Source organism: Lathyrus oleraceus, chromosome 3, assembly GCF_024323335.1.
Source record: "Lathyrus oleraceus cultivar Zhongwan6 chromosome 3, CAAS_Psat_ZW6_1.0, whole genome shotgun sequence".
Taxonomy (NCBI): Eukaryota; Viridiplantae; Streptophyta; class Magnoliopsida; order Fabales; family Fabaceae; genus Lathyrus; species Lathyrus oleraceus.
Window position 1 is genome coordinate 41,347,438 of NC_066581.1, and position 26,461 is coordinate 41,373,898.

At 33.5% G+C, this 26,461-nt stretch overlaps 2 protein-coding genes across 2 annotated transcripts; both read right to left on the bottom strand.

The window, feature by feature from the left end:
- Window positions 1–518: 518 nt before the first annotated feature.
- LOC127132374 (putative protease Do-like 14) lies at window positions 519–11,894 on the bottom strand. Its single transcript, XM_051061319.1, has 11 exons — window positions 11,739–11,894; window positions 11,542–11,641; window positions 10,857–10,967; window positions 10,593–10,775; window positions 10,378–10,505; window positions 2,813–3,024; window positions 2,566–2,647; window positions 2,329–2,471; window positions 1,740–1,860; window positions 935–1,027; window positions 519–848 (listed from the first exon to the last, which is right to left on the bottom strand). Exons 1-11 carry the CDS (start codon window positions 11,751–11,753, stop codon window positions 732–734), a joined length of 1,305 nt encoding a protein of 434 aa, XP_050917276.1. The 5' UTR covers window positions 11,754–11,894; the 3' UTR covers window positions 519–731.
- A 228-nt stretch (window positions 11,895–12,122) lies between these two features.
- LOC127132375 (probable histone H2A.5) lies at window positions 12,123–13,031 on the bottom strand. The gene is made up of 2 exons (XM_051061320.1): window positions 12,605–13,031; window positions 12,123–12,498 (listed from the first exon to the last, which is right to left on the bottom strand). Exons 1-2 carry the CDS (start codon window positions 12,821–12,823, stop codon window positions 12,274–12,276), a joined length of 444 nt encoding a protein of 147 aa, XP_050917277.1. The 5' UTR covers window positions 12,824–13,031; the 3' UTR covers window positions 12,123–12,273.
- Window positions 13,032–26,461: the final 13,430 nt, after the last annotated feature.

The following is a 26,461-nucleotide window of genomic DNA, read 5'->3' on the forward strand; positions in this document are numbered from 1 at the left end:
AAATATTTATATAAAAGGATATACGGATTCAAGGCACTTATAAACAAAAATACATTACGGTTATTTTATTTTTTTTATGAACGAGAACAAATTATAAATATTTTTATAATCAGAAAAAATTAACTATTGAAACAACTATTTTTATAAATAAATTATAAATATTTTTTATAAATGGACACACACAAGCTTATAAACGGGAAAAAGTTTGATATAATATTTTTTATAAACGGAGATAAGTTACAATTATTTTTATAAACGGAAAAAATAAATTACAAATATATTTATAAATAATAAAAAATCTATCGTAAATATTACACATCCCTCACTGTCATTTCTAACATAACAAGTCTCACATTATTAGGCAATTGCATCCTTTGAGATTAAAATTGTTTAATTTTATTCTAAATCTTGCACTAGTTGATAAATGTGTGAGAAAATGTCACCATTTTAGATAGCTTTGAGATGAGATTGAAGACCATGAATAACGTTTAGATGAGGAGTATGAGCATATAAGCTGGTTTAGAAACAAATAGGAATGGAACATCCATTCCAAACTTTGTATTAAACGTAAAAGAACCTATATCCAACCAATCCTGACACGCAAGAAAAATGTCATCAACACATAATATTCCCATAATCTTTGGGACTGCCATCATCAGTATTATTCAAACATTAGACTAAGTAACTATGGGAGAAATTGCTTTCATGGAGTAATTTGCAACAATCTTTTTCTACAAATCAAGATTGGATTCCTCCGGTATCACAGTTAAAGTCGCCAATTTATCATTTGCTCTTTTAACTACAACTTTCATGGGCACCCCAACTTTGTCCCCCATCATTTCAATCACCTGCCATAATTTTATATCTATGTCAGATTAAATAATTAAGCACATATGGAGACACAGATTTATATATCATGCACATATGTTAATACCTCCTTCATGCTTTCCACAGGCTTTCCATTAAATTGAATAACAACATCACCCGGACGGAATCCAGCACGATCACCAGGGGACTCGGGAGTTACCTAGTCAAAAACATCCAAGTTCAATTCTGACCAACAAATAATTTCTCAAGCATCCTAATGTTTGCATTGCATTGGTCAGTGCAGTAGAGATACAGTTACATAATGAGAATAATTACATTGAATAAGCTAAATTATGCTAAACATAAGGAGAATTGCATATTTATCTACATTATTGTTCTCTATTCAGAAAGAGGACTAGACTTCCCATTCAAGTAACAGATGCTTTTGCTACAAATATGTGGTTGGTTCGAGATGGGTAAGAAACTCTAACACCTTAAGCAAGTGGTTTGGGGTTTGATTTTGAGTTATTGTGTATGGAGAAACCCCATTTGGGAGAGAAAATTATTCACAGCTAAAAGATGGTGAATACTTCATACCTATAAAATCATGGTTATTTATAAAAAAAAAAGTAACTCCGGCTACACATAACTATCGTCTAAAACTGTGAACCACGATGGCATCACCAACATATCTCTTAGAAATGTTGACAATCCAACTAAATAATAAGCTAAGCTAGTTATTGGCCAAAACATTGCCATCAAGAAACCAGGTAAATTTTCAATTAAAATCACTTCATTATCATCACTAACCAGCTTTTCCGACAATTTTGCAACTTATTTGTCTCAAAAAAACAGAACATGAGGATAGTGAATCTAGATTGTGAACATTTATATGATAAGGATCTCAAAAATGCAATCATTTAGGGACATACCATTGGTACAAGAATGCCCTTATTGACATTTGGGAATGAAGCATCTTTCTTTTTAAGCTGTGCAATAATCATCTCATTTAGATCAAGCATTCTTAGTCCAAGCCAAGGCCGTATTACTCTCCTGAAAGAAATAATAATAATGTTAATTGCATTTTTACACAACTTAGCACTACCTAATTATTTAAGTATGAATCACATGAAAATAAGTAAATCATAATTGTTTATGCGTGTTGAGAAATGTGGTTGGACCTAATTCAACCCTACAAAACCGGCTTGTAGGGGGAGGTGCTCCCACTTATAAAGACATGTTAAGGTCATATATTGTCCGATGTGGGACTCTTGACACACCCTCACGCCCAGGAGTGGAAATCTGGAGCGTAGAAATAAATGGTAGGTGGCCCGATAACGGAAACCTAATAGTTGGTGGGCCCACTGGATCTTAAACGAGGCTCTTGATACCATTTTAAGAAATGTGATTAGGTCTAACTCAACCATACAAAACTGACTTGTAGGATGATGATTACCCCCACTTATAAAAGACATGTCTGACGTGGGACTCTTAATAATGTGGATGAAACCAAAAACATACCCACTTTTCTTGAAATGCTCTATTATTTTACACACAGAGTCGATGGGTACAGAAAAGCCCAAGCCATCAGCCGCCAACACTTTCATTATGTTCACTCCGACAATTTCTCCATCCATATTGGCAAGTGGCCCTCCAGAATTTCCCTGTGCCATGCAGCAAGCAGATTAAATTTAAGTTGATATTTGATCGGTACACAATCTGTCAAGTTATGTGGGGAGAGGAAGACATCTCACATACCACATTAATTGCACAATCTGTTTGTAAATACTCTCTCGGCACGCCGCTAAACCCCAAATCACTGCTTTTACGATCAACACAACTACGCCAAAAATCATACAAGATGTGAACATATTAGTCCAAAAGTCATTCGAAACATCACTACTTGTTAAATCTAACATGAAAATGGTATAATTTAAACCAAAATAAAATAACTTAAAATCAGAACACATCTTCTAGTTATGGCTAGAAAATAAATTCTTCACACCTTACAATACCAGCAGTGACAGTATTCTGAAGGGAAAGCGGACAACCCATGGCTATTACCCAATCCCCGGGACGAAGCCTAGTTGAAGAACCAAGTTTTGCTTCCGGTAGTGGGGTTTCAGAATATATTTTCAGAACAGCAATATCGGAATGCAAGTCAGCATTCACCACTTTCCCCTCAAATGTCCTTCCATCTTGTAAAGTGACATCAATCTGTAGTACAATTGATATTTCATGCCATAGGTAAAATGAGTGTCCATAATCATTTTTATAAATATACATGGAAACAAAATATAGAGAAAAGGAAACTAAAATGTTTCAATATTCAATAGCTTGCATATGATAGTCTAAAATGATTTGCAAGTATAAATACTTCTATAAGTGATAAACAGTTCATGTTGAAATATTAAGAACCAGACATTCAGGCAATCACTCAAGCGAGCAAGCTACGTGCAGCTAATTGAGTAATTACCTGTCACTCTTTGGATTACATGAAAAATCTATCACATATACTTGTAATCAGGCGACGAATGGGAGTGAAAATCGGGCAGTAAAGAGGTCAAATGAAAGTGACTCTGTTACAGATATGAGAATATTACGATAGACAAGTGGTCGTACAAGACAGGATTAGGAATACATTTGAGAGAAATTGTGGTAGCTCCCTTTATAAAAAGAAAAATTGGCATGTGAATTCACTGGTGAAGAGAATTAACCAGATAGCCAATGATAGAGCAGAGATCAAATATAAATGGATGGAAAGGGATTTATTGTATAGATATATAATCGAAATGAAAACACAAGTCCATAGCAGAGCTCAACAGTTAGAGAACAAGCTTCTCCTACTGCCTAATCATAAAGGTGAGTACAAAATGCAAGATGATTATAACTAATTCCCACTCTGCTATTTATTAGGGAATATCCTAACAGATTGCCACCTCATTTATCACACGTTCTTTGTGACTCCTTTCTGAATTCTCCTCTCATATGCATGCCAAACTTTGGGCCCAACACTCTCTTTGTTAACCAACACATCCCCCCTTCTTCATTAACAAGCCCATTCCTATCATCACTCCCCCCTTCATACACAGCCTTGTCCTCAGGGAAGTTGACTTTTTAACAGCAGTTCTTCCTCCCATGTAGCATCCCCGATATCCATTGCACCAACCATTCTCTGGTTTGCATCCCAGCATCAAATTTATCCCTCCAAGACAGCAATTTGGCAGAAAGCATATTCCCTTTATCTGCTTCCAAACTTGCAGGCAGTTCATTAGTTGGTGTGCAATTACCAACTGCTTTCTTTAATTGTGACACATGGAAGTTGGATGAATTTTGGATGTTGGAGGGAGTTGTAGCTTCTAAGAAACCTGGCCTATCTTCTTTATGATCTGATAGGGCCCAAAAAATCTGGGAGCTAGCTTTTGATGGTTTCTTTGAACCACGGACTGCTGTCTATGAGGCCTTAGCTTGAGGAAGACCTAATCCCCTGCCTTAAACTGCACTGTTTTCCTTTTTTTGTCAGCCTGAATCTTCATTTGTTCTTGTGCATTCTGCAAGTTGAACTTCAATTGTCGCAATGCTTCGTCTCTATCTCTTAATTCTTAAGCACATATTATTCACATTAAAGAAGGTCAAACCCAAGCAAACATGTGCTGGCAATATAACTGCAATAGGCGTGTAAACATGATGGCAATGCATATTCATATAGCTGTCAAAGTATATCAGGAAATTGTATCATAATTGTATTTAAAATAAATAAAAGAATGGATTGATACATAAAAGAAAGCACTTGAATATTGTATCGGAATTTTGTTGTGTCATTATTCTTGTAATGATGTACATATATATATATAAGAGTACAAAAATCTGTATACTAATTGCCTATAATAGAGATCCTATTTTAAATACAATTATGATACAATTTCCTGATATACTTTGACAGCTATATGGATATGCATTGTCATCATGTTTACACGCCTATAGCAGTTATATTGCCAGCACATGTTTGCTTGGGTTTGATCTTCTTTAATGTGAATAATATGTGCTTATCCTTAACACCCCCCTCAAGTTGGAGGTGGGATTGAAATCTCAAGAACACCCAATTTGCCGAGTAGTCGTTTATAAGTATCGCCTCCAAGAGGTTTAGTAAATATGTCAGCTAGTTGGTCAAAAGATCGGAGATAAGAAGGGCTGATAAGACCTGATTTAATTTTCTCACGAACGAAATGACAATCAATTTCAATGTGTTTTGTGCGTTCATGAAAAACTGGGTTTTCGGCGATGTGAATAGCAGCTTGACTATCACAATGAACGGTGATCGGTTGAGGATGATCAATGCCGAGATCCGAGAGAAGATATTTTAACCATTGTAACTCGGAAGATAAAGTTGCAAGGGAACGATATTCTGCTTCAGCAGAGGAACGAGAAATTGTTGGTTGCTTCTTGGTTTTCCATGATATAGGATTAGAGCCCATCATGGTAAAATAGCCGGTAGTGGAGCGACGAGTAGTAGGACAACCAGCCCAATCAGAGTCGGCATATCCAACTAAATTGAGGGAGCTAGAAGCCGAAAGAAATAAGCCTTTGCCGACACTCCCCTTAAGATATCGGAGAACTCGTGTGGCCGCATCGAGATGAGTTGTACATGGAGATTGCATGAATTGACTGAGAGTGTTAACAGCGTATTGGATGTCGGGCCGTGTCACAGTTAAATATAATAGACGACCAATGAGGCGACGATAGATTGTCGGATCAGGAAGAGGGCTTCCTTCATTGGGCCGTAGACGGAGGTGTTGCTCCATAGGAAAATCTGATGGTCGGCAACCAGTCATACCAGAGTCGGATAAAATGTCAAGTGTATATTTCCTTTGACATAAGAATATTCCCTTTTTAGAACGGGATACTTCGATACCTAAGAAGTATGAAAGATTTCCAAGATCTTTGATGGAAAAGGCCTGGGCGAGAAATTTCTTGATGTCGGAGATAGCATCTTCGTTATTTCCAGTGATGATGATGTCATCTACATAAACGAGTACAAATATAGTCGCCTCATTGGTCGTCTATTATATTTAACAGTGACACGGCCCGACATCCAATACGCTGTTAACACTCTCAGTCAATTCATGCAATCTCCATGTACAACTCATCTCGATGCGGCCACACGAGTTCTCCGATATCTTAAGGGGAGTGTCGGCAAAGGCTTATTTCTTTCGGCTTCTAGCTCCCTCAATTTAGTTGGATATGCCGACTCTGATTGGGCTGGTTGTCCTACTACTCGTCGCTCCACTACCGGCTATTTTACCATGATGGGCTCTAATCCTATATCATGGAAAACCAAGAAGCAACCAACAATTTCTCGTTCCTCTGCTGAAGCAGAATATCGTTCCCTTGCAACTTTATCTTCCGAGTTACAATGGTTAAAATATCTTCTCTTGGATCTCGGCATTGATCATCCTCAACCGATCACCGTTCATTGTGATAGTCAAGCTGCTATTCACATCGCCGAAAACCCAGTTTTTCATGAACGCACAAAACACATTGAAATTGATTGTCATTTCGTTCGTGAGAAAATTAAATCAGGTCTTATCAGCCCTTCTTATCTCCGATCTTTTGACCAACTAGCTGACATATTTACTAAACCTCTTGGAGGCGATACTTATAAACGACTACTCGGCAAATTGGGTGTTCTTGAGATTTCAATCCCACCTCCAACTTGAGGGGGGTGTTAAGGATAAGCACATATTATTCACATTAAAGAAGATCAAACCCAAGCAAACATGTGCTGGCAATATAACTGCTATAGGCGTGTAAACATGATGGCAATGCATATCCATATTGCTGTCAAAGTATATCAGGAAATTGTATCATAATTGTATTTAAAATAGGATCTCTATTATAGGCAATTATAGACTAGACAATTATAAGCAATTAGTATACAGATTCTTGTACTCTTATATATATATATGTACATCATTACAAGAATAATGACACAACAAAATTCCGATACAATATTCAAGTGCTTTCTTTTATGTATCAATCCATTCTTTTATTTATTTTAAATACAATTATGATACAATTTCCTGATATACTTTGACAGTTATATGGATATGCATTGCCATCATGTTTACACGCCTATTGCAGTTATATTGCCAGCACATGTTTGCTTGGGTTTGACCTTCTTTAATGTGAATAATATGTGCTTATCCTTAACAGTAAAAGCCTAGCTAAAATATGCAATGGGGTGCTTTAACTGCATCAACACAGCCCCAAAAACTTTATGGGACGCATCACATTCAATTTTACAAGGCAAATTAAAATTTGGCAACGCTAAGACAGGGACCGATGTAACTGCAAATTTCACTCTCTCAAATGCTTCATCGGCGGTCGCATTCCACAGAAGACCCTCCTTTCTTGTCAACTCTGTCACAAAGGTTTTTTTATTTTCCCATAATTCGCAATGAACTTCCGGTAATATCCAGTCAAACCCAAGAAATCAAGCACCCCTTTGACAGTTTTTGGAACTGGCCACTGCCACACACTAGCAACTTTGGTAGGATCAACAGTTACCCCTGCTCGAGAGATAACATGGCTTAAGTATCCAACATTCTCTTGCCCAAAGGCGCACCTCTTGGCAAAAGGCACACTTACTCTTATTAGCCACAAACTGATGTTGTAACAGGGTCTGGAGCACCAATGCTAAAATGTTCCAAATGAGTATTCCAATTAGCACTGTAGACCAAGATATCATCAAAAAAACAAGGACAAATTTTCTCATGTAAGGTTTAAAAATGTCATTCATCACATGCTGAAAGGGCGCATTAGTAACACCAAAAGGCATCACAATATACTCATAGTGACCCTTGTGAGTTTGAAATGTTGTCTTATGAATATCTCCCTTCTTCATTCTAATTTAATGATAACCAGAGTTTAAGTCTAACTTAGAAAAATAATCAGAGCCATGCAATCCGTCTATTAACTCATCTACAGCCGGAATAGGGTACTTACCTTGGATTGTGATCTTGTTCAAGGTGCGATAATCAGCACACATTCTCCAAGAATTATCCTTCTTAACCAAAATGACCGGGCTAGAAAAAGCCCTTGTGCTAGTATGAATCACACCTTGCTGAAGTAAACTCTGAATTTATCTTTGAATCTCATCTTTGTGATATAGGGTCGAACACTCACAGGATTGGCACCATGTAACAACACAATCGCATGACTTGTGCTGAGGGTAGGCCACTGATTTCACAGAAAACACTCGCGAACTTTGTTAACAACCCTTGAAGAGCTCTGTTTTGCACCTCATTCAAGCCTTGGTCTGATTCCCCAATAACTTCCATCAAGGTAGGCCAACCTCCATGACAAGCACTCAGGAAGCACTCATAATACTTTGGAATGTAGCAATTTTTTCTTCAAAGGATTGACCAACCAGTTTCACCAAGTTGTCATTTTTCCACTCCATAACGAGAGTCTCAGGCCATATGACTCCCAAAATCAAACCCACACATTCTAACTCCAAAACATAAGCATCAACAGTAGTTTGCATTCACCAAACCAAACCTACATTCGCCTACACTTGCCCACCGTCAAAATACAGTGGCCATCACCCAACTTGACACCAAGGGATTGGAAGCAACCAGAGGTAGACCCAAAGCCTCAACCACCTTTGGGGATATGAAATTGTGTGCCGCTCCGCTGTCGATCAAGACCAAAATATTGGCCCCTCGCAAATTACCCTCCAATTTCATCGTTCGTACTGATTTTTGAGTAGTTTCTAACCCAAACACACCCATAGATTTACATTCTAGCTCCTCAAAGTCCTTTTCCTCCTAGGAGTCGGCTTCTAGTACACCACACTCTTCGTTGACAACCTCCTCATCTCCCAAGATGATAGCACACACTTGTTTTGAAGTGCAATGATGGAGAGGATTCCATCACTCAATTCAACGTAAGCAAAGCCCCTTTGCTCGTCATTCAGTCACCTCCGCGGCTGGAAAATGCCGGACACCACGAGGATTCCGAAGATCAGAACTCGCACACGAGCTAGCTGTAGAAATTTGGGAACGATTTGACCCAGTTTCAGACCCAGATCCAACACATGTGTGCTTTGCCCAAATTGCCCCCAATCTGGGTCGAATTAGAATGACAATCTTCACCTTCATGATAGGCCCAAGAAGGTTAATGAGTCTGGGCCCAAGACCCCTGACCTGTTTTGTAGCGTGACCCAGATCCATGACCCCGAAGTCTCAGCAAACTCACGTTCCACATCATGTGCTAGTTGCATCGCCAAATACTGGCTGCGTGGTTTGAAGGTACGCAAACGAGAGTGTATAATGTGATGCAGACCACCAACAAAGTAGCCCAGAAACTGTTGTTCCCATAATCTCCCACACAGAAGAATACATTTCAATTTTTGCAATGTACGTATTCTTCCACTGTATCATATTTTTCAACTCCTTGAGTTCTTCATACGGATTGCCCAAACGAACACCCCCGAAACACAACATCATCGGCCACGTAGGTTCTCCCACGACAAATCCTCCATTGAACCACACCACAGATTAAACCAATGAATAGTAGGGTCTTCCATGCTGAGCTTCATCAAGTGAATGCGGATGTCCTTCGAAATTCGTTGCATCTCAAAATAGGTCTTAGCACGGGTAATCCACGCCACAGGATCATCAACTGTAAACTCTGGCAAATGATCCTTCAATGCAGACTGCAGTTACTCGATCAGTCATCTTTGGGCCGTGGGGCATCCAAAATGGCAGATTGGACCAATTGATAGAGCAGAGATCAAATATAAATGGGTGGAAAGGGATTTATTGTATAGATGAATAATGGAAATGGAAAATACAAGTCCATAGCAAAGCTCCACAATTACAGAACAATCTTCTCCTTCTGCCTAACCATAACAGTGAGTACAAAATGCAAGATGATTATAACTAAGAGGGAATATCCTAACAGATTTCCACCTCATCTATCACACGTTCTTTGTCTCCTTTCTTAATTCTCCTAAGCCAAACTTTGGGCCCAACACTCTTTGTTAAACAACACATCCCCTTTATTAATAAGCCCATTCCTATCAGCCAATAATTCAACAGTTAGAATGAATGGAAGACTAGCATAAACTATAAGTCCAACCAATAGCAGGGATTTAGAAGTAAACAATATAACTTGGGAAAAACTAAGGTATGCCAAAATAATGAGATCATGTTACTTCAATTCTGTAGGCAATAAAAACAAATTGAACTTGTTAAGGAATGCCCTATTTATGTTGGGCATGGATCAATGAATTTTCAAACCATGACTTAGAAAGTGCTACTTAACTTGTCTTGTGCTAAGGCCTAGCTTTCAGCAATCAAAAACCCTAAACATAATTCTAGAAGGAAAAAAATCGTAGAACTGTAGCTTGAAACTGGCTGTCAAATACAGACGAAACATGAATTTGGGAAACATCCAATCGTACTGTTCTACTACATTTAAAATTACAGAGAACTCTGACAAACGTACCGGAGCTTTTATTAAACTTTCAAGACAGTATAAATTTAGAAAGATGTGAACACAAACCTTCCCTTTGGGCAAACTTCTCGTGCCTTGAAAATCAACTACAACATGAGCACATGTCAAAATTGTACCATCTTTGTTAATGATTGTTCCAGAGCCAATACTCTTTCCTGTAGTAATACCATAAAAATCTACAAAGCCAATACTCCCAATCATCGGCATCATCTCAATATAGGCGAAAATTCAAACCCATTCAAATCAAAAGGTAAAACAAAAACCTTGTGGAACTGAAATATTAACAACAGCAGGACCAACTTTAGCAGCAGCATTTGCAATAGTATCTTTGCCAAAACAATCACATGAACATGGCTTTGAACCCTCATGAACAACCCCAGAAGTTTCCTTAGGTATGTCAGAAGAAGCAACGGGACCGACTCTATAAGAAGACAGCGCAAATATTCCTACAAATGCAGTTCCAATCATAACACATACATCAAAATATACATATAACCTACAAAATTCAAAACAAAAGGACAACAAACCATTTTGCTCAAATGATGGCCAATGCCGAGGAAGCAAATCAAAGGGTGCTTCTAATGTCAACCATGGTGTATCTTGTAACGGCAAAGGTAACCGCGCATTTACAATCGTTCCTAGATTTTAAGCCATGTTAGTATAATTAAAATTTTAAAAGAATTTAATCAACATACGTCGTCGCTATAAAGGTACTATAAACTATAATCAAATATAATTGATGAAGCAATAAGCATGTGTTTGGACGCATAGTTTGGCAACTCATTCTAGTGATCAAATGTTGGTTCCACCATGAATTTCAGAAGTAACAAACTACGCTTTTGCTTTGAAGTGATTTCTCACATTAATTTGGATCAAACAAGCACTAAAATTATTTGATTCTACTCAATAAGTGTGTGATTGGTTCTATGTGTTTGTAAAGTGAATTGAATACTAAATTTCAATTCAATAAATTTAAACTGGAAGGTAAACATCTTAAGATCAAGTTACTCCCACCATCTCATAACAGGTGTCTCATTTATGATTAAAATCAACACATCTAATATTTATTTTAAATACGTGCATTTGACATATAGGACATTTTTTCGGGAATATATATAATTTATGAAAATGGCATCAAATTCAGAAAAGCATTTTATAAAATTGAGTTCCAATTGTAAACGATAACTACAACCAAACAAAAGAAATACTCACTGAAATTGGTGTATTTATCAGAGTAGTGTAGAGAAAAAGCAACTGCCACAACTCCCACTCCTCCAACGACAGACCTTCTATTCAAACGCGAAAGCTTACTCTGTCACACACATAACCCCCAAAATCAGAGATTCTACAAAGCCTTTCTTCAATTATCACCAAAAACAAATGCAAAATCGGAAATTATCAACCAATACCAGGAAATAGCTCATGACAGCGCTTCCAAGGCCAAGATTCGTAACTCTTCACCGCGAAAACAATCAAAACCAGAGCACGGAAATATTTAGGAACCAAACCCGTAGAAAAAATATTTTTAAAAAAATGGCAATGTTTTTGGGCTTACTTAAGAAACGCAAAATAGGGCCCAAGCCACGGCCCAATAACTGTATAATCAGATGTATCGAAAACCGAGTACGGAAGGGTTTGCAATTATAACGCGTTTAATTGTTTCAACTATTCGTCCCAAATTATAAAAATGCTAATTACAGTTTCAAAAAAAATTTAATAGTAGAATTTTAATTGTTCAATCTAAAACTGAAATTACTGAAATCAACAAAAGCAAAAAAAAAAAAGAGAAACAATTTTTGGGAAATGAGTTCATTAATATTTAACCAATCACTACATGTATCCAACGAAATAGTTAGATCAAAACGGAATTTGCATTTGGAACCAAATTACATCTAAGGTAAAGCCAAATTATAATCCTAATTTAAAGATTATACAAATTAAAATCTATTTCTTAGGAGACTTAGAAGCAGTAGATTTCTCAGCAGCAGAACTAGTTTTCTTTGGCAACAACACTGGGTTAATGTTAGGCAAAACTCCACCATGCGCAATTGTCACACCTTGAAGCAATTTTCCTAATTCATCATCATTTCTCACGGCAAGGCACACGTGTCTAGGATTAATCCTATTCTTCTTGTTATCTCTCGCAGCATTTCCAGCCAATTCAAGAACCTAGAAACATTTCAAATTAAAACCTAATTAGAAAAAATTAAAATAATTAAGAGTTTAAGAATTTATCAACATCGTTGGATTTTAGGGGGAATATAAATATAAATACCTCGGCGGCGAGATATTCGAGAACGGCGGTGAGGTAAACTGGAGCACCGGTTCCCAAACGCTGTGCATAGCGACCTTTCTTCAAGAACCTAGCGACGCGACCTACGGGAAACTGAAGACCTGCTTTGGTGGATTTGGAGACGGCTTTCTTCCTGTCGCCGCCTTTTCTTCCAGCGGCGGGTTTCGCTGTGACGGTTGTGGTGGCGGTGGTGGTTTCCATTGTTCTGAGATCCGAAAATGGAGCAAAACGAATCGTTTGGAGGGAATGTAGAAAATGAGAATGAGATTTTCTCTGAGAATTTGGAGGTAGTGAAGAAAATGTAAAGGCGCGAGGTGTTAAATACGGGATGTAACTGCCAAATGTCGGTTATCGCGTTTGAATCTAAGGCCAGATCGGACGGTGAGGATTGTGCACGTTGGCGATCCGTGGCTTTTCCTACGAAGGATATTAAGATTATGCGAGTGCGAGACTTTTTGCATCGTTGATTGGTGCATCGTACGGTTGATTTTATGCCACGCTGGCAATCCGTGTACTTGTTTTGGATCCATTGTGTTATTTCTTTGTTAGAAACTGACTACAAATTGGTGGGAAAAATTGAAAATTTTCAGGTCTTTGATTTTGATATAAAACTGCATGCACTACTCACAAACTATCAAAACACTTTATTTAGAGAAATCAATCTCATATGACATGTATGTTGAAATCCATTATACATCAAAATACCACATTCACTAGTAAAAAGAAAAATAGCAATGCAAACAACATTCAATAGTAAAAAAGAAAAATAGTTACTACATTTGTCCTTCATTTCTTTTAAGTTTTTTGTTTTTTTTTTCTATAAAATTTTCTTTAACTTTTAAAGTTCGATATTTTTTTTCAAATATATTTTTAACTATATTAATTTTTTTAATTTGTAATAAATATTTTTGTATGAATATTACTGATGATAAATTTATAAAATTATACAAATAATTAAAATATTTAAAACTTTTTTTTTATTTAAGAGATCCTATATTTAAGGATGGGTTAATATTACTTATCAAGAGTTTTACACATAAAATTGATGTTATTACCCTACCGAACAGTTTTAATAAATAAGAGAGAAAGTCTAACTTATCTCTAGGTTTGAACATTCTTCCACCATTTTCTCGATTTTCACTTCAAGCTTGAAACAGTGGGAGATTGGCGGCAAGTCTCTTACAGAAGGTAAGGCATAAACAAGAGTAAAATTTGTTGGGATAATGAGACATCCAAAAGGGGCAAAGGAACGAGTTGGTGGAGGAAATGATGGAGGTTGTATCACAACATTTATCTTTACTTCTTTGCCGAATGAGTTTTCAGCAAGGGATATGTATTAGGAATTTAAGAGCTTTGATGACAATGATAGGTCATTATCCCCTAAAAAAGAGACATCTGAGGAAGGTGATATGGATTTGTAAGATTCTTCAGTGCCATGGATATTACGATCTTGGTTGTTAAGCTGGATAACCTATTTCTTAAGAACCAAAAGTTGTTTGCTAACATTCCTATATTATATAGGAATATTATAAAGGAAGATAGAAGGGAAGTTTTTAGGTCAGAACCTCTAAAGCTACTATTAAAGCACCATACCATATGAGAGAAGGCATGAGTAGGTGAGGAAAACGTGATGTTAGGTCATATGTGAATGTTCTTAAACCAAGAGGTTATTGATCTGTAATCTATCATGGAGATCATATAAATCTTTTACATCATAAGCCTTTGGAGGATAGACAAGTATCATTGGAGTATGAGATAGATAACATAACGCATGTACTAAGATGTGATAAGGCTTGGGTGGGAGCGATGAAAATTCTAGGTACTACGTATAATATTCAAGATTTGCTTAGTATATAAGGGATTATTTATATCAATGTGAGTCCTTTGAAACCGAGCATGTGTCTGTTAGAAGAAATAGAATAAGGTAAGTTGCTCAATATCGTGGAATCAGATATAGAGAGGTTGGAGAAATGGTTTAAAGAAGTTAGGCCCCGGAAACCCAATTATATGGATGCGGGAATATTAACATGGATTAGGGTACATGGAGTCCCATGTCATGTTTAGAACTCACTTTTTTTCAAAACATGTTGAGAATTTCATTAAAGTTGGTGAGGATATCGTATAGAGAACAAATATGGATGTAATGCACTTATTGTTCCTGACTAAATGTTCTTTTATTATTCAAAAAGTCTTAAGAGTCTCTATTAATGAAGATGCTTTTGATTATGTTGATGGAAGAGCCTCAAGTAACATGTGGTATGAATAGGGTGAAGGAAAGGGTCGGCGACTGGTATTTCTTTGGCTCAACATGTTAAGTCTTCCTCTAATATGGAATTTGCAGATGGCCATGTGTCTGGTGTTAAGCTTAAAGGGAGAAAACCTAGAAAAATCAAAAAGTTGATGGCTCTGCCTACATTTTTGGAATCTGATTTCAAAGGGGTTATTTATTATTCTAAAGAAGCGTCATGTAGCGAGAGGCCACCAGGGTTTCAAGTTGAAAGTACAAGGGTTGGGGTTAATGCAAACGGTTTGGTCAACTTTGATCCATTTAGACAAGAAGGCACGTCATGCTAAGAAGCTTAATCTTAAATGAACGACTATATTGAATATGTATAATTTTCGAGGCCTTCTTACTTTGATATTCTTGGGCCTTTCAAGAGTATGAGTAAGTTAAAAGTCAAACATCATCTCTATTACACTGATTATCATGGCGAAGGAACTTCATCAGGTCGTTTCTTCGGTGGAACAACTTTATGTTGTCATTCCTTATCCAACGGTGATGTTAAGCAAGGCAAATTAAGATTTTGCTCCAAGGGGAAGTTGGATGCCTCTTCGAAGATTTGGGAGAAAGCTGCAATGTTTGAAGTGTGAAGAAATAAAGATGATTCGATACATGTAAACACAATTAAGAGCCTGGGAGAATGATGGTTCGACTAACAAAATTCCACAACCCTGGTCACAAATTTCTGATCGCGTTTAATGTGTTTTATAGAGTAGTTGATGATGATTATTCTTCATTTTTTAAGAGTTATATTGTGTTCCTGGATATGGCGAAGTCAGTATATTGATAGATGATTGGAAAGAAGAACCAACAGATGTCAAAGATAGCATATGGACATGTATTGTGGTATTAATCTTAATTTTCATCTATTCGATATCACGTTCTATAATTTTTAATACACACTTATTGATGTAAATGTAGTTGTCTTTTGAGTTTATTGATGATTCAAAATCGAAAAAAGGTGGATCAATCATATTGGTACGTGTTTGAGGGGCTTTATGTCACAACTCACGCATGACTACATTAGGAAGCCTAAGCCTGGTTTTGAGCGTCCATGGGTGAGATATAATTATATTTCGACGAAGGTTTGGAAAAAGTTTGTGTAAGTATCATCATTCTTAAAAAGTTATAGTTAGTATTAATCTTACTTTTTTGATAATTTTATGCTTATTATTTATAGATACTAATAATATTTTCATTATGTTTATAACAGGATAAAAGTGAAGCATGAAAATAAAATAAGCAAAAAATATATACCCCTATAGATTGTCTCGTCGGGGATGCTGGAAACTTGAGAAAACAATGATTAATGAAAAAAAACAAATGGGAGATGAGGATTCCATTAGTCGTGATCACAACCCAACTCCATTGTCAAGATATGAGAAGTGGAAGAGGGCTCGACTAAAACCAAATGAAGAGTACACCTCATATGCCTCAAGAGCAGTTGTTGAGAAAATTATAAGTAGGATTTATTGTGCATATATATGCTATGTGTTATTTAAATTGCTTTGGTAACAATATATATCATCATGTTGTGTAGGATTTGTTGGTTGTGTTGGCCCGTGGAGATTCCTTTATTCCAGAACCACGACATGATATACTAATAGAAACAATTGGAATAAATGAGCATGGTGGGTATGTTCGTGGTGTTGGAAAAGGCATGGGCCTGAGATTATACTATGGTTCATCCAAAAAAAGCATCGAACATAGGTAAAAAGAAAAGATTGACCATTTTGAGAAGACGTTAGAAGAACAAAGGAAAAAATTTGATGAAAAGTTAGATGAGAAGTGGGAAAACGCACAAAAGACATGGAAAAGTTAGAAGACTTGTATGAAGTATGTGAGAATATTATTTTATCTGAAATGTATAATATATATTGTGTTGATTTTGTTTTGTGTTCCTGTTATTATTATGATGCAAATAATCAGTGGAACCATCCAACAATGTACAGATGAAGATGGTGATGATCAATTTCCTGAAAAAACTGTTGTATATGGTTTTGACACAAAAGGAAGTTGTAGTTAGTTGAACTTTATTCCCATGGGAATGATGGTTTCCCACCCTTTAAACCTTGGAACAAAAATAAAAGAATCATGTGCAAATAAAGTTCCTGAGAATAAAATATGCATTGGAATAATTTTTTAAAAATTGAATCAAACATGGGAATGTTGCATTCCCAAGACAATATTTCCAGGAATATTTTTTAAAATCCTGAAACAAACACACCCTTAGTTTTCATGTTTTAACAAATATTAATTATACATGCTCGTGTTTATTAAGTAATTATTGGCAATTGATCAACATATCTTTTAGGACAAATATTGTAACGACAGTGTATTCCTTACATTACACACTTGAACCTAATATGAAACTTATTATTTAAAGTAAATTTATATTTATGAGACTTTTAGTAATATTTACTTTGACTTTAAAATTAGTTTAGCGCGTAATATGTTTAAATCATTTTCAATATATAGAGTTGTGTAGTGACATTATTACTTGAACAATATTATAAAAAAGACTGCATTTATCTCGCCTAAGGTAAGTGTATTACTCGTGACATATATATATATATATATATATATATATATATATATATATATATATATATATATATATATATATATATATATATATATATATATATATATATATATATATATAGCTACATACATATGTGGTTATATATTCATGAAATGTTTGTAGACGGAGAGACAACCAAAGGGATACGAATGTGGGTATTATGTCATGAAACACATGTTAAATATTGTCCCTGTCGACATTGTTGATTATCGCGAACAAGTATATATTATATATGTCATGAAATGTTTACAATAACATATTAATGTTTAAGTTTGCTATTATTTCAAATCATGGGATACTTAATTTTCCGAACATTTTTATGTAGACGTTTACCCACACTACACCATTCCCAACTGACGACTTTAAAGACATTCGTAAATATTGTGCGTTTTACTTCAATTCACTTAAGGCAAAGGTTGATCAAACATGACTTTGTAATATATGTTTGATATATTTTTGAGATTGATGTAAATAATATTTTTTGGATTTGATGTAAATGATATTTTTGGCTTTTGATGTAAATGATATTTTGGGCTTTTGATTTAAAATATATGTATAAAATATAGGTAAAAAAGGGGTATATATGGAATAATATAAAAAAATAAAATCAAAATTATTTCATCACGGTTGATTTAGAAGGTTGTGGTGATAGATAACACGACAAATATAATAAACCATACAAATGATAGGAATCGAACCTATGATCTTTAGCTATTTAACAATGATTAATTAGAATAATCATGGTGATAAATAACACGCTACCTAGTATATCATAACGATCACACACTCTTAGTGATAAATAGAAAACTTACAAGCACACCTGATGACTTCTTGACAAGTGTACTGATAATGTCGCAATAATAAAAAGATTGAATCTACAGGGACTACCTCTAACAAGACAAAAGTGTGCAATATATAAAAACTAGTAAAAGGGGAGAGGGTTTCGAGTTTTAATGTGAAAAGTAAATAAAAGATTAAACATAATTACAAAAGTTATCGGGTTGTGTTTTAGAATCTCATATTTCTCTTTTATTGATGTTTGATGTCTTGTATGAATGATCTTATCATTATGTCGCATTGCAAAAAATACATGAGCACATCACACGCTTGAAGATACAACAGAGTCACTACCGAACTTTATTTATTCCCGAATGAAAGGGGAAATATCGATAAAACTCAGGAGAAAGAGAAACGGATAAGGAAGTCGGTTATGCAAGGAGAAAGTATTATCACCCCTTACATTTGTTGTACTCAACGAGAACCATTTTGCTTGTTCTTTTCTCCGATGAGTGTTTTTATCTAAAGATTATCTGCGAAAGGGGGAAAAAGTTTAATAATTAATGTGTTTGCCAAGGATTCAAACCTTTGTTCCTACATATCCTCATAGTGCAATGAGAAAATCAGAGTTTCGTAATTTATAGTATAAAATACGAATGTGTTGGTTGATTTTATAGAACAATTATAATTGTATCCTAGAAGTGTGTAGACATTAGCTGAATTGATCATAATTCAGATACTCCAAGCTTTTAGTCTGACTGCTAATAATTATCCAAAAAGAATTAAAGATTACATGTCATCACGAATAAGTGAGGGGGGAAAGAATGTTACTTAGCATCATTTATCAATTCGTAAGTAATTTTGAAATTATAGTTTATCTATTATAGTTAGTTTTCGTGTTTTAACAAATACTAATTATATATGCTCGTGTTTATTCAGTGATCATTGGCAAATGATCAACATATCTTTTAGGACGAATATGATAACCTATATCTTTTAGTAATATTTTATTTGACTTTGTAATTAGTTTAGCGCGTAATATGTTTAAATCATTTTCAATACACAGAGTTATGAAGTGACACTATTACTTGAACAATATTAGAAAAAAATCTGCATTTATCTCGCCTAAGGTAAGTGTATTGCTTGTGATATATATATATATATATATATATATATATAGCTACATGCATGTGTGGTTATATATTCATGAAATGTTTAAAATTATAGATGATGAGGCAACTAAAGTGATCCGAGTGTGAGTATTATGTCATGAAACATATGTTAAATATTGTCTTTGTCGGTATTATTGATTCTTAGGAACAAGTATATATCATATATTTAATGAAATATTTACAATAACATATTAATGTTTAAGTTTGTTGTTATTTCAAATCATGGGATATTCAATTTTTTGCATTTTTTTATGTAGACGTTTACCGACACTACACCATTTCCGGCCGACGACTATAAAGACATTCATAAATGTTATGCGTTTTGCATCAATTCACTCAAGGAAAAAGGTGATCATGTTGAATTGTAATTCTCTGTATCGAAGCAGGTTGCTCGACAGAACAAGGAAGTGTTGAATCACCTAGTGTGTCAAATTGTATTAGTATGTCGAAGTATCGAATCATGTTGCTTCATACAAGATCTCTACTTAGACCTATTTTTAGTATTGTTAACTATTACGGGCGTCTATAGTTTTGGACTTTGACTTAGGGAGTAAGTTAACTTAAATCTATAAATAAAGAGAGTAACCCTTATTCTTGTAAGAGAGAAAAAAATAACATTGTATTCACATAATTTTGCAGTTGCAAAGTCAATAAAGAAGTTTTCCACAGGTTGCGGACAAAGAGAAAACTTTGCAGAAAATATTTTTCTTCTTCTCCAAAGTTTTCTTTCTCAATTGTTATTTTCTTTTTCATTGTCATTGTGTGATTGATAACAACCTTTTTCAACAAGATTGATAGAAATTATTCATAAATTGTGTGGATTTCCAATTTATCAAACATGATTTTGTAATATATATATTTGATATATTTATGAGATTAATGTAAATAATATTTTTTGGGTTTGATGTAAATGATATTTTTGGCTTTTGATGTAAATGATATTTTTAGTTTTTGATTTAAAATATATGCATAAAATAAGTATAAAGTATAGGTAAAAAAACAAAGAGGTATGAAGTATATGAATGACAATATAATTATTAATATCATACCTATTTTTATTTAAATAAGTGTAAGATTTATACTTGTAGGCAATTTTGTTAATATGTTAAAAAATTAATTTGAGTGCGTAAGATTTGACACCCAACTTTTAAATGATCAAGTGTCATAGTGCAACAATTTTAAAGCAATTTAAATATTTTAAAGATTTAATTAAAATACACTGACAATATAAAATGATTTTACACCGTCAGTTAATCCTAAACGTTGGATATTTGAATCAGTTTGACTTTTATTTTAAAAACCTATAAAGTAATGCAAACGGGGGATGATTTTTATACTGATTATGCATAGTAATTAATCTCATATTTTAATATATAATACCTAATTTTAGAAAAAACATGTATGAAATAGGATAATAGTGGCAAGATTGTAAATATAAATAATACCTGATTTTAAATAAAATGGGAGTGATTTGTTTATTAAATTATTTATTCTTGCACTCTCAGATAAAAAATATCGTGTATTCTAAACACAAAAACCTTGACCTAAATCTAATATCTCAAAACGTCTCGAAAATTGGAATTGTCGTCTAGAGTTGGAATCATCTCTTGTTTAAGATCTATCTCCCGGTCAATTCCTTTCTCGACAAGGTCTTGATTCCTTTTTCAGATATGAAGTTCCGTGTCGTTTTGTTGATTACAACAAAACTTAAGGCTATATTTGGATATCATAAAATGAACGGAACAAAATGGAATGAAGCAGAGTGAGACGAAGCGGAATGGAGCAGAGCAGAACGAATATCATATTCCATTGTTTGGAAACTTTAGAACGGAATAAGACAAATTGTTCATTCCGCCCAAATTGGAGGAAAAGAAATATGATGGTAAGTGATGGAATGGAATTGAATCCATATCACTCCATTCCGCTCCATCGAATTTTAAATGATCTAAACAATGGAATATCATTCAATTCCATCTCATTCAGCTCGGTTCCATCAGATTCTATCAATCCAAACAAAGCCTAAGAATCCTTCTGAAACAAATCCTCACTATCGTAGTATTGTTTTTTTTTATCATTGTGGGTATGTTATTGTCTCTGACATAAATTTCTATAAGATTGAGATGAAAATATATAAATTTAATGATCAATTATTAAATATTAAATAAATTAAGTAAATAAATAATAATTTTGGCAGGAAATTTTTAAGAGAGTATTATAAAATTTTAATTTAGTATGATTTGTCAAATTATTGTGTTATTTTATTCAATCATTTTGACCGGTTATGGTACAACAACCATGAAATCTTATTCCACAAAATTGTAAAAATAAAATAAAATTATAAACGAATATATAAAAGGACATTATGTGGTTGTAATTTGTGCTATTTAAATTATCCTTTTTAAAATTATACCACTATGGCATTTAAACTCCCACTTATATCTGACACTTCCACATATTTTAATAATGACACAAAAATATTTTCACACTGTTTACTTCTTAAAAAATTACATTTGATAAAAAAAATCACTTTAGAAAACTGATAAAAAAAATCAGTAGTTACTTTAAAACATCTAGTATGAAAAATTGATTGAGATAAATCCATGAGTTTTTACTGGATTTGTTGAAAAATCATGTATTTTCTTGCATTTCTATCAAAATTTTAGGAAATATCCAGGATTTTGTTGAAGTTTTATCGATATTTTTCTTCGAAAAAACAGATAAAAAATTGGGAAGTAATTATGTTCTTATCATAAGTGTCACAAAGTTCGGTACATTTATACCAAATATTTCAAATATTCGATAAACTTTGAAAATTAATGGATTTTTGTAAAAGACCGTTATACCATATCTTTTTGCAAATTGTTAAAAATCTGGTAGTTCAGAATGCTTCAATTGTGTGGTATAGATTCTGATGGTTCCTTTGCAGATTTGACATCATTTTCACCATTAACGTGATATGTTTTTCTTACATGTTTTACATGCATGTTTAATTATTAATTTTTTCAAAAGTTAATAGGCTTACGATATCTTTGACATATATTCCCTCTCGAGTTGACGTTTTGGCATGGGTATAGTCTATTGGTAAACAACATGGTATTATTGTTGCTACTATTCGTTTTGATACCAGAAATGTGATCAGAGAGAGGAAATATAAATTGATCATGGGTTGTGAGAGAGGAGGAAACTACAAAAGAAAGAATGTGTATGAAGACACTTAAGTATGAAAGTTAAATGTCCATTTATGTTGAGATTTATGCTAAGTGAGAGTGGTTGGAAGGTTACTGTTAGGTGTGAGTTTCACAATCATATACTAGCGAATGACTTAGATGGCCATGACGTATTAGGTCATTTAAAAGACCAGGAAATAAATTTTGTGAATGACATGACGAAATAAAATATGTCTCCCACATACATGATTGCTACTTTAAAAGATATAGATCCAAAAAACCTGATGAGCGTTACACAAGTACGAGGCAAGATCTACGTATAAGATTAGAAAGAAGGGTCTATTAATTGAGATGCAATATTTGTTGAATCTTATTCATCAAGAGAAATACATGTATTGGTGCAGAAATATGGTCGCAACAAAGGTTGTTATTGATGTATTTTGGATGCATACTATTTCAGTAAAGTTGTTAAATATGTTTCATTTGGTGTTAGTTTTTTATTGTACATAAAAAACAAATAGGCATTGCATGCTCTAATTTCTCCTATGTTCATTTATTTGATTATGGGTTGACAGTTGTTGATTATTTCTTGTACATAAAAAACAAATAGGCACCAGTTACCTCTACTTGAGATTATTGGTGTTACATCCACGAAGTTAACATTTTTAGTTGGATTTTCTTATATGGAACATGAAAGGGAGGAAAACATCACACATGCATTACAAAAGATGAAAGAGTTGTTCGCTTCAGAGAAGTTACTACCTAAGGTTTTGGTTAAGGACCGCGAACCGGCGTTGGTGAATGTTGTGGAAGTTGTGTTTCCGAACTCAACTCATTTGTTATGTATGTTCCATATTACAAAAAATGTTAGTATAAAGTGCAAGGAGTATGTAGAATTACACATGCATGAGCATGTTATGGATCTATGGAACAACATTATATATTTGAATAAGGATTCTGAGTTTTTGGTACACCTAAAACATTTTGATGTTGTATGTGCTGAAATTCCTAAATGTGTTCAGTATGTGCACGAAACTTAATTGACACTGTATAAAAAAAAGAAAGTTTTGTTACTGCTTGGACTAATAGAGTAACTCATTTAGGGAACATGACAACAAACAAGTATATCGACATGACTTTGAATATGGGTACATTACTACTTATCAAATAATCACATCATTTTTATATTTATGATTTTTAGGGTTGAGTTTGCTCACCGGAGACTAAAAAACATGTTGACATCTGGTAGGGGAGATTTATGTAGAAGTTGGTATGCTCTTAACACCATGTTGAAGTTGCAATTAGGTTCAACTAGAGTATCATTTCAGAAAATTATTTCCAACATTGAGCATCGGTATAACACTTCATTTTACTCTAGATTGCACGACTTCGTTTCAAGACATTATATACAACACATTGGAAATGAGGTAGAAAGGATAAAATTCATTGGTGCCTACAAAGTTGTATGTGGTTGTTTCATTAGAACAACACATGGGTTACCTTGTGAGTGTGAACTTGTAGGTCTTCAAATACAAGGTGAGCCTATTCCGTTAGAATTGATTCATTTGATTTGAAACAAATTATTCATTGAAGAATATGAGATCACTGAAGATCATAGTTGGACGCAATTGGATTTAGAAGAAGAATGTGATGAGTTGAAGATGTATTTCAGTATACTGGATATTGTAGGACATAGGGTGATGAAGAAAAAATCTAGTGAACTAACATATCTACACAACTTCCATGTGTCCACCACTAGTGAAGTACAAGACAAAGAGGAGAACTAGGAAAAGTAAAAAGGGTGAATAAAGTGATCACTACAAGAAAACAATGATTTACCGTTGGCCAGAAGCTCTCGCTAACAGATAAAAAATTAACGCTAATCTCAGTTAGTGTCGGCTTAGTGTCGATATCAGGGCGGACTCTCCAAAGCTGGAAGCTAGCGTCAATTTTGAGCAACACTGGCATATAACACGTGTTTGTATGTGATTGAAATGGCCCTCAACAAATAACTTTTACACGTCATTTATGGCGTCGGTCTACAACAACACTAACAAATTACACGTCATCTTTATTGTGTTTGTGTTAGCGACGATTTTGGTTGACGCTAATTTTTTTTCTTTTCAAAAAACTGTTTTTATGACGCACCAAAACCTGTCAGAAGACTCATGTCATCACAATAAACAGAGTGGTCATGATTTAACTTTTTTGGAATAAAATCAATAAATCTTCAAGTATACCAATAAATTGGTTACATGATACAAAACTAATAACACAATAAATATACTTAAAACTAGCTCATTAAACATGCCAAAGTGTATCAAAATAAGTATACTTATAAGCAAATTTAGACATAAGACAATCATAAACTGTGTAAACATATTATCAGGAAACATCCTAATTCATAATTCATATTACAATATTTATGGATGTTAATTGAATTGAATAAAATGATATTAAAAAATAAATTTGCTATAAATTATTTTTGATTTTAAATCATCAAAATTGTACTTAACATTTGACTTGAGAATAAATATGTAGGGAGTAGATTTAACAATTATGTGTTCTATATGCGAGGATGAAATTCAACATACATATATTTTCTCTTATGTGTATGATGACATATTGATATGTCATCTAAAATACTTCTAAAGATATATTGATATGTTAGAAGTAGATTTAACAATTGTGTGTTCTATATCAAACTCAATTGATATAAATTTATTAGATATTAACCATTTGAAAAATAATTGTTTGGTTTCTTGTAATATATTGTGGTTGATTTATGGCTTTAATTATAAAATTTTCAACTCCACTCACAAATTCATCTTTCAAACCATACCTATCGGAGTTTACTCTATCATACATCAAATTTCGATCCATTTTCTACGTAACAAAATAAACATAAATTTCTAATTTTTATTTATTCACTTGACTTATACGTTTTAGTTCAAAGCTGGTATAAGAATAAAATGAAAAGTTAACTATAGCTACTTTACTTTATTATGAATAATTTACTAAAATATAATTAGAAAAATATAATTTACTAAACAAACAATATAATTTACTAATATAAAATGTGAAATTATATTTACAAATATAATTTACTAAACAAACTGGCACCATATTCATTCATCAAAGTAGTTTAAAAAGTAGGGAAAAAAACAGCACAACATAAGTCTGATGTGAATTTAATAATAGTATATTCATTCATCAAATTAATCCAAAAAGTAGCAAAAATGAGAAACTCAAATAGATTTTTGAATGAGCTTACTGTTGTTTGAATGAGCTTACTCTTGTTTGAACAAGCAAAACATGAGAAGCTCAAATAGATTTCTTTTAATAAGTTTTTTCAAAAAATTGTTTTATATATTTTATTTAGAACTTTTCAACTTCAATTCTTTTAATAATAATAATAAACTTATATATATTTTTTACTATTTTATATTTTATTATATTTGTTTATAATAATACTTATATATTTTATATATTTGTTTTATAATAAGTTTTATATCTTAATTATTTTTAAAATAAGTTTTATATCATATTAATAGGTTAAAAAAATTATTTGTTTGTCATTTTAAAACTATATTTAATATTTATTTAAATAAATATTAAAATATGAAATTTTATTTGTCATTTTAAAATATTATTAATTTATTAATCATTTTAATATATATAAAAAGGAAAAGTTATTTAGTTAAAAAGAATAAATAATTAATAAATAAATATATAAAAAAAATGGGAAAAAGGAGGCGAACTAAAGTTGTGGGAAAAATAAAAAAGTTTCGCATCAAAGTTAGCGTCGATTTTATATGACGCTAAACTTAAAGATATTTAACTAAATAAATAAGAAAA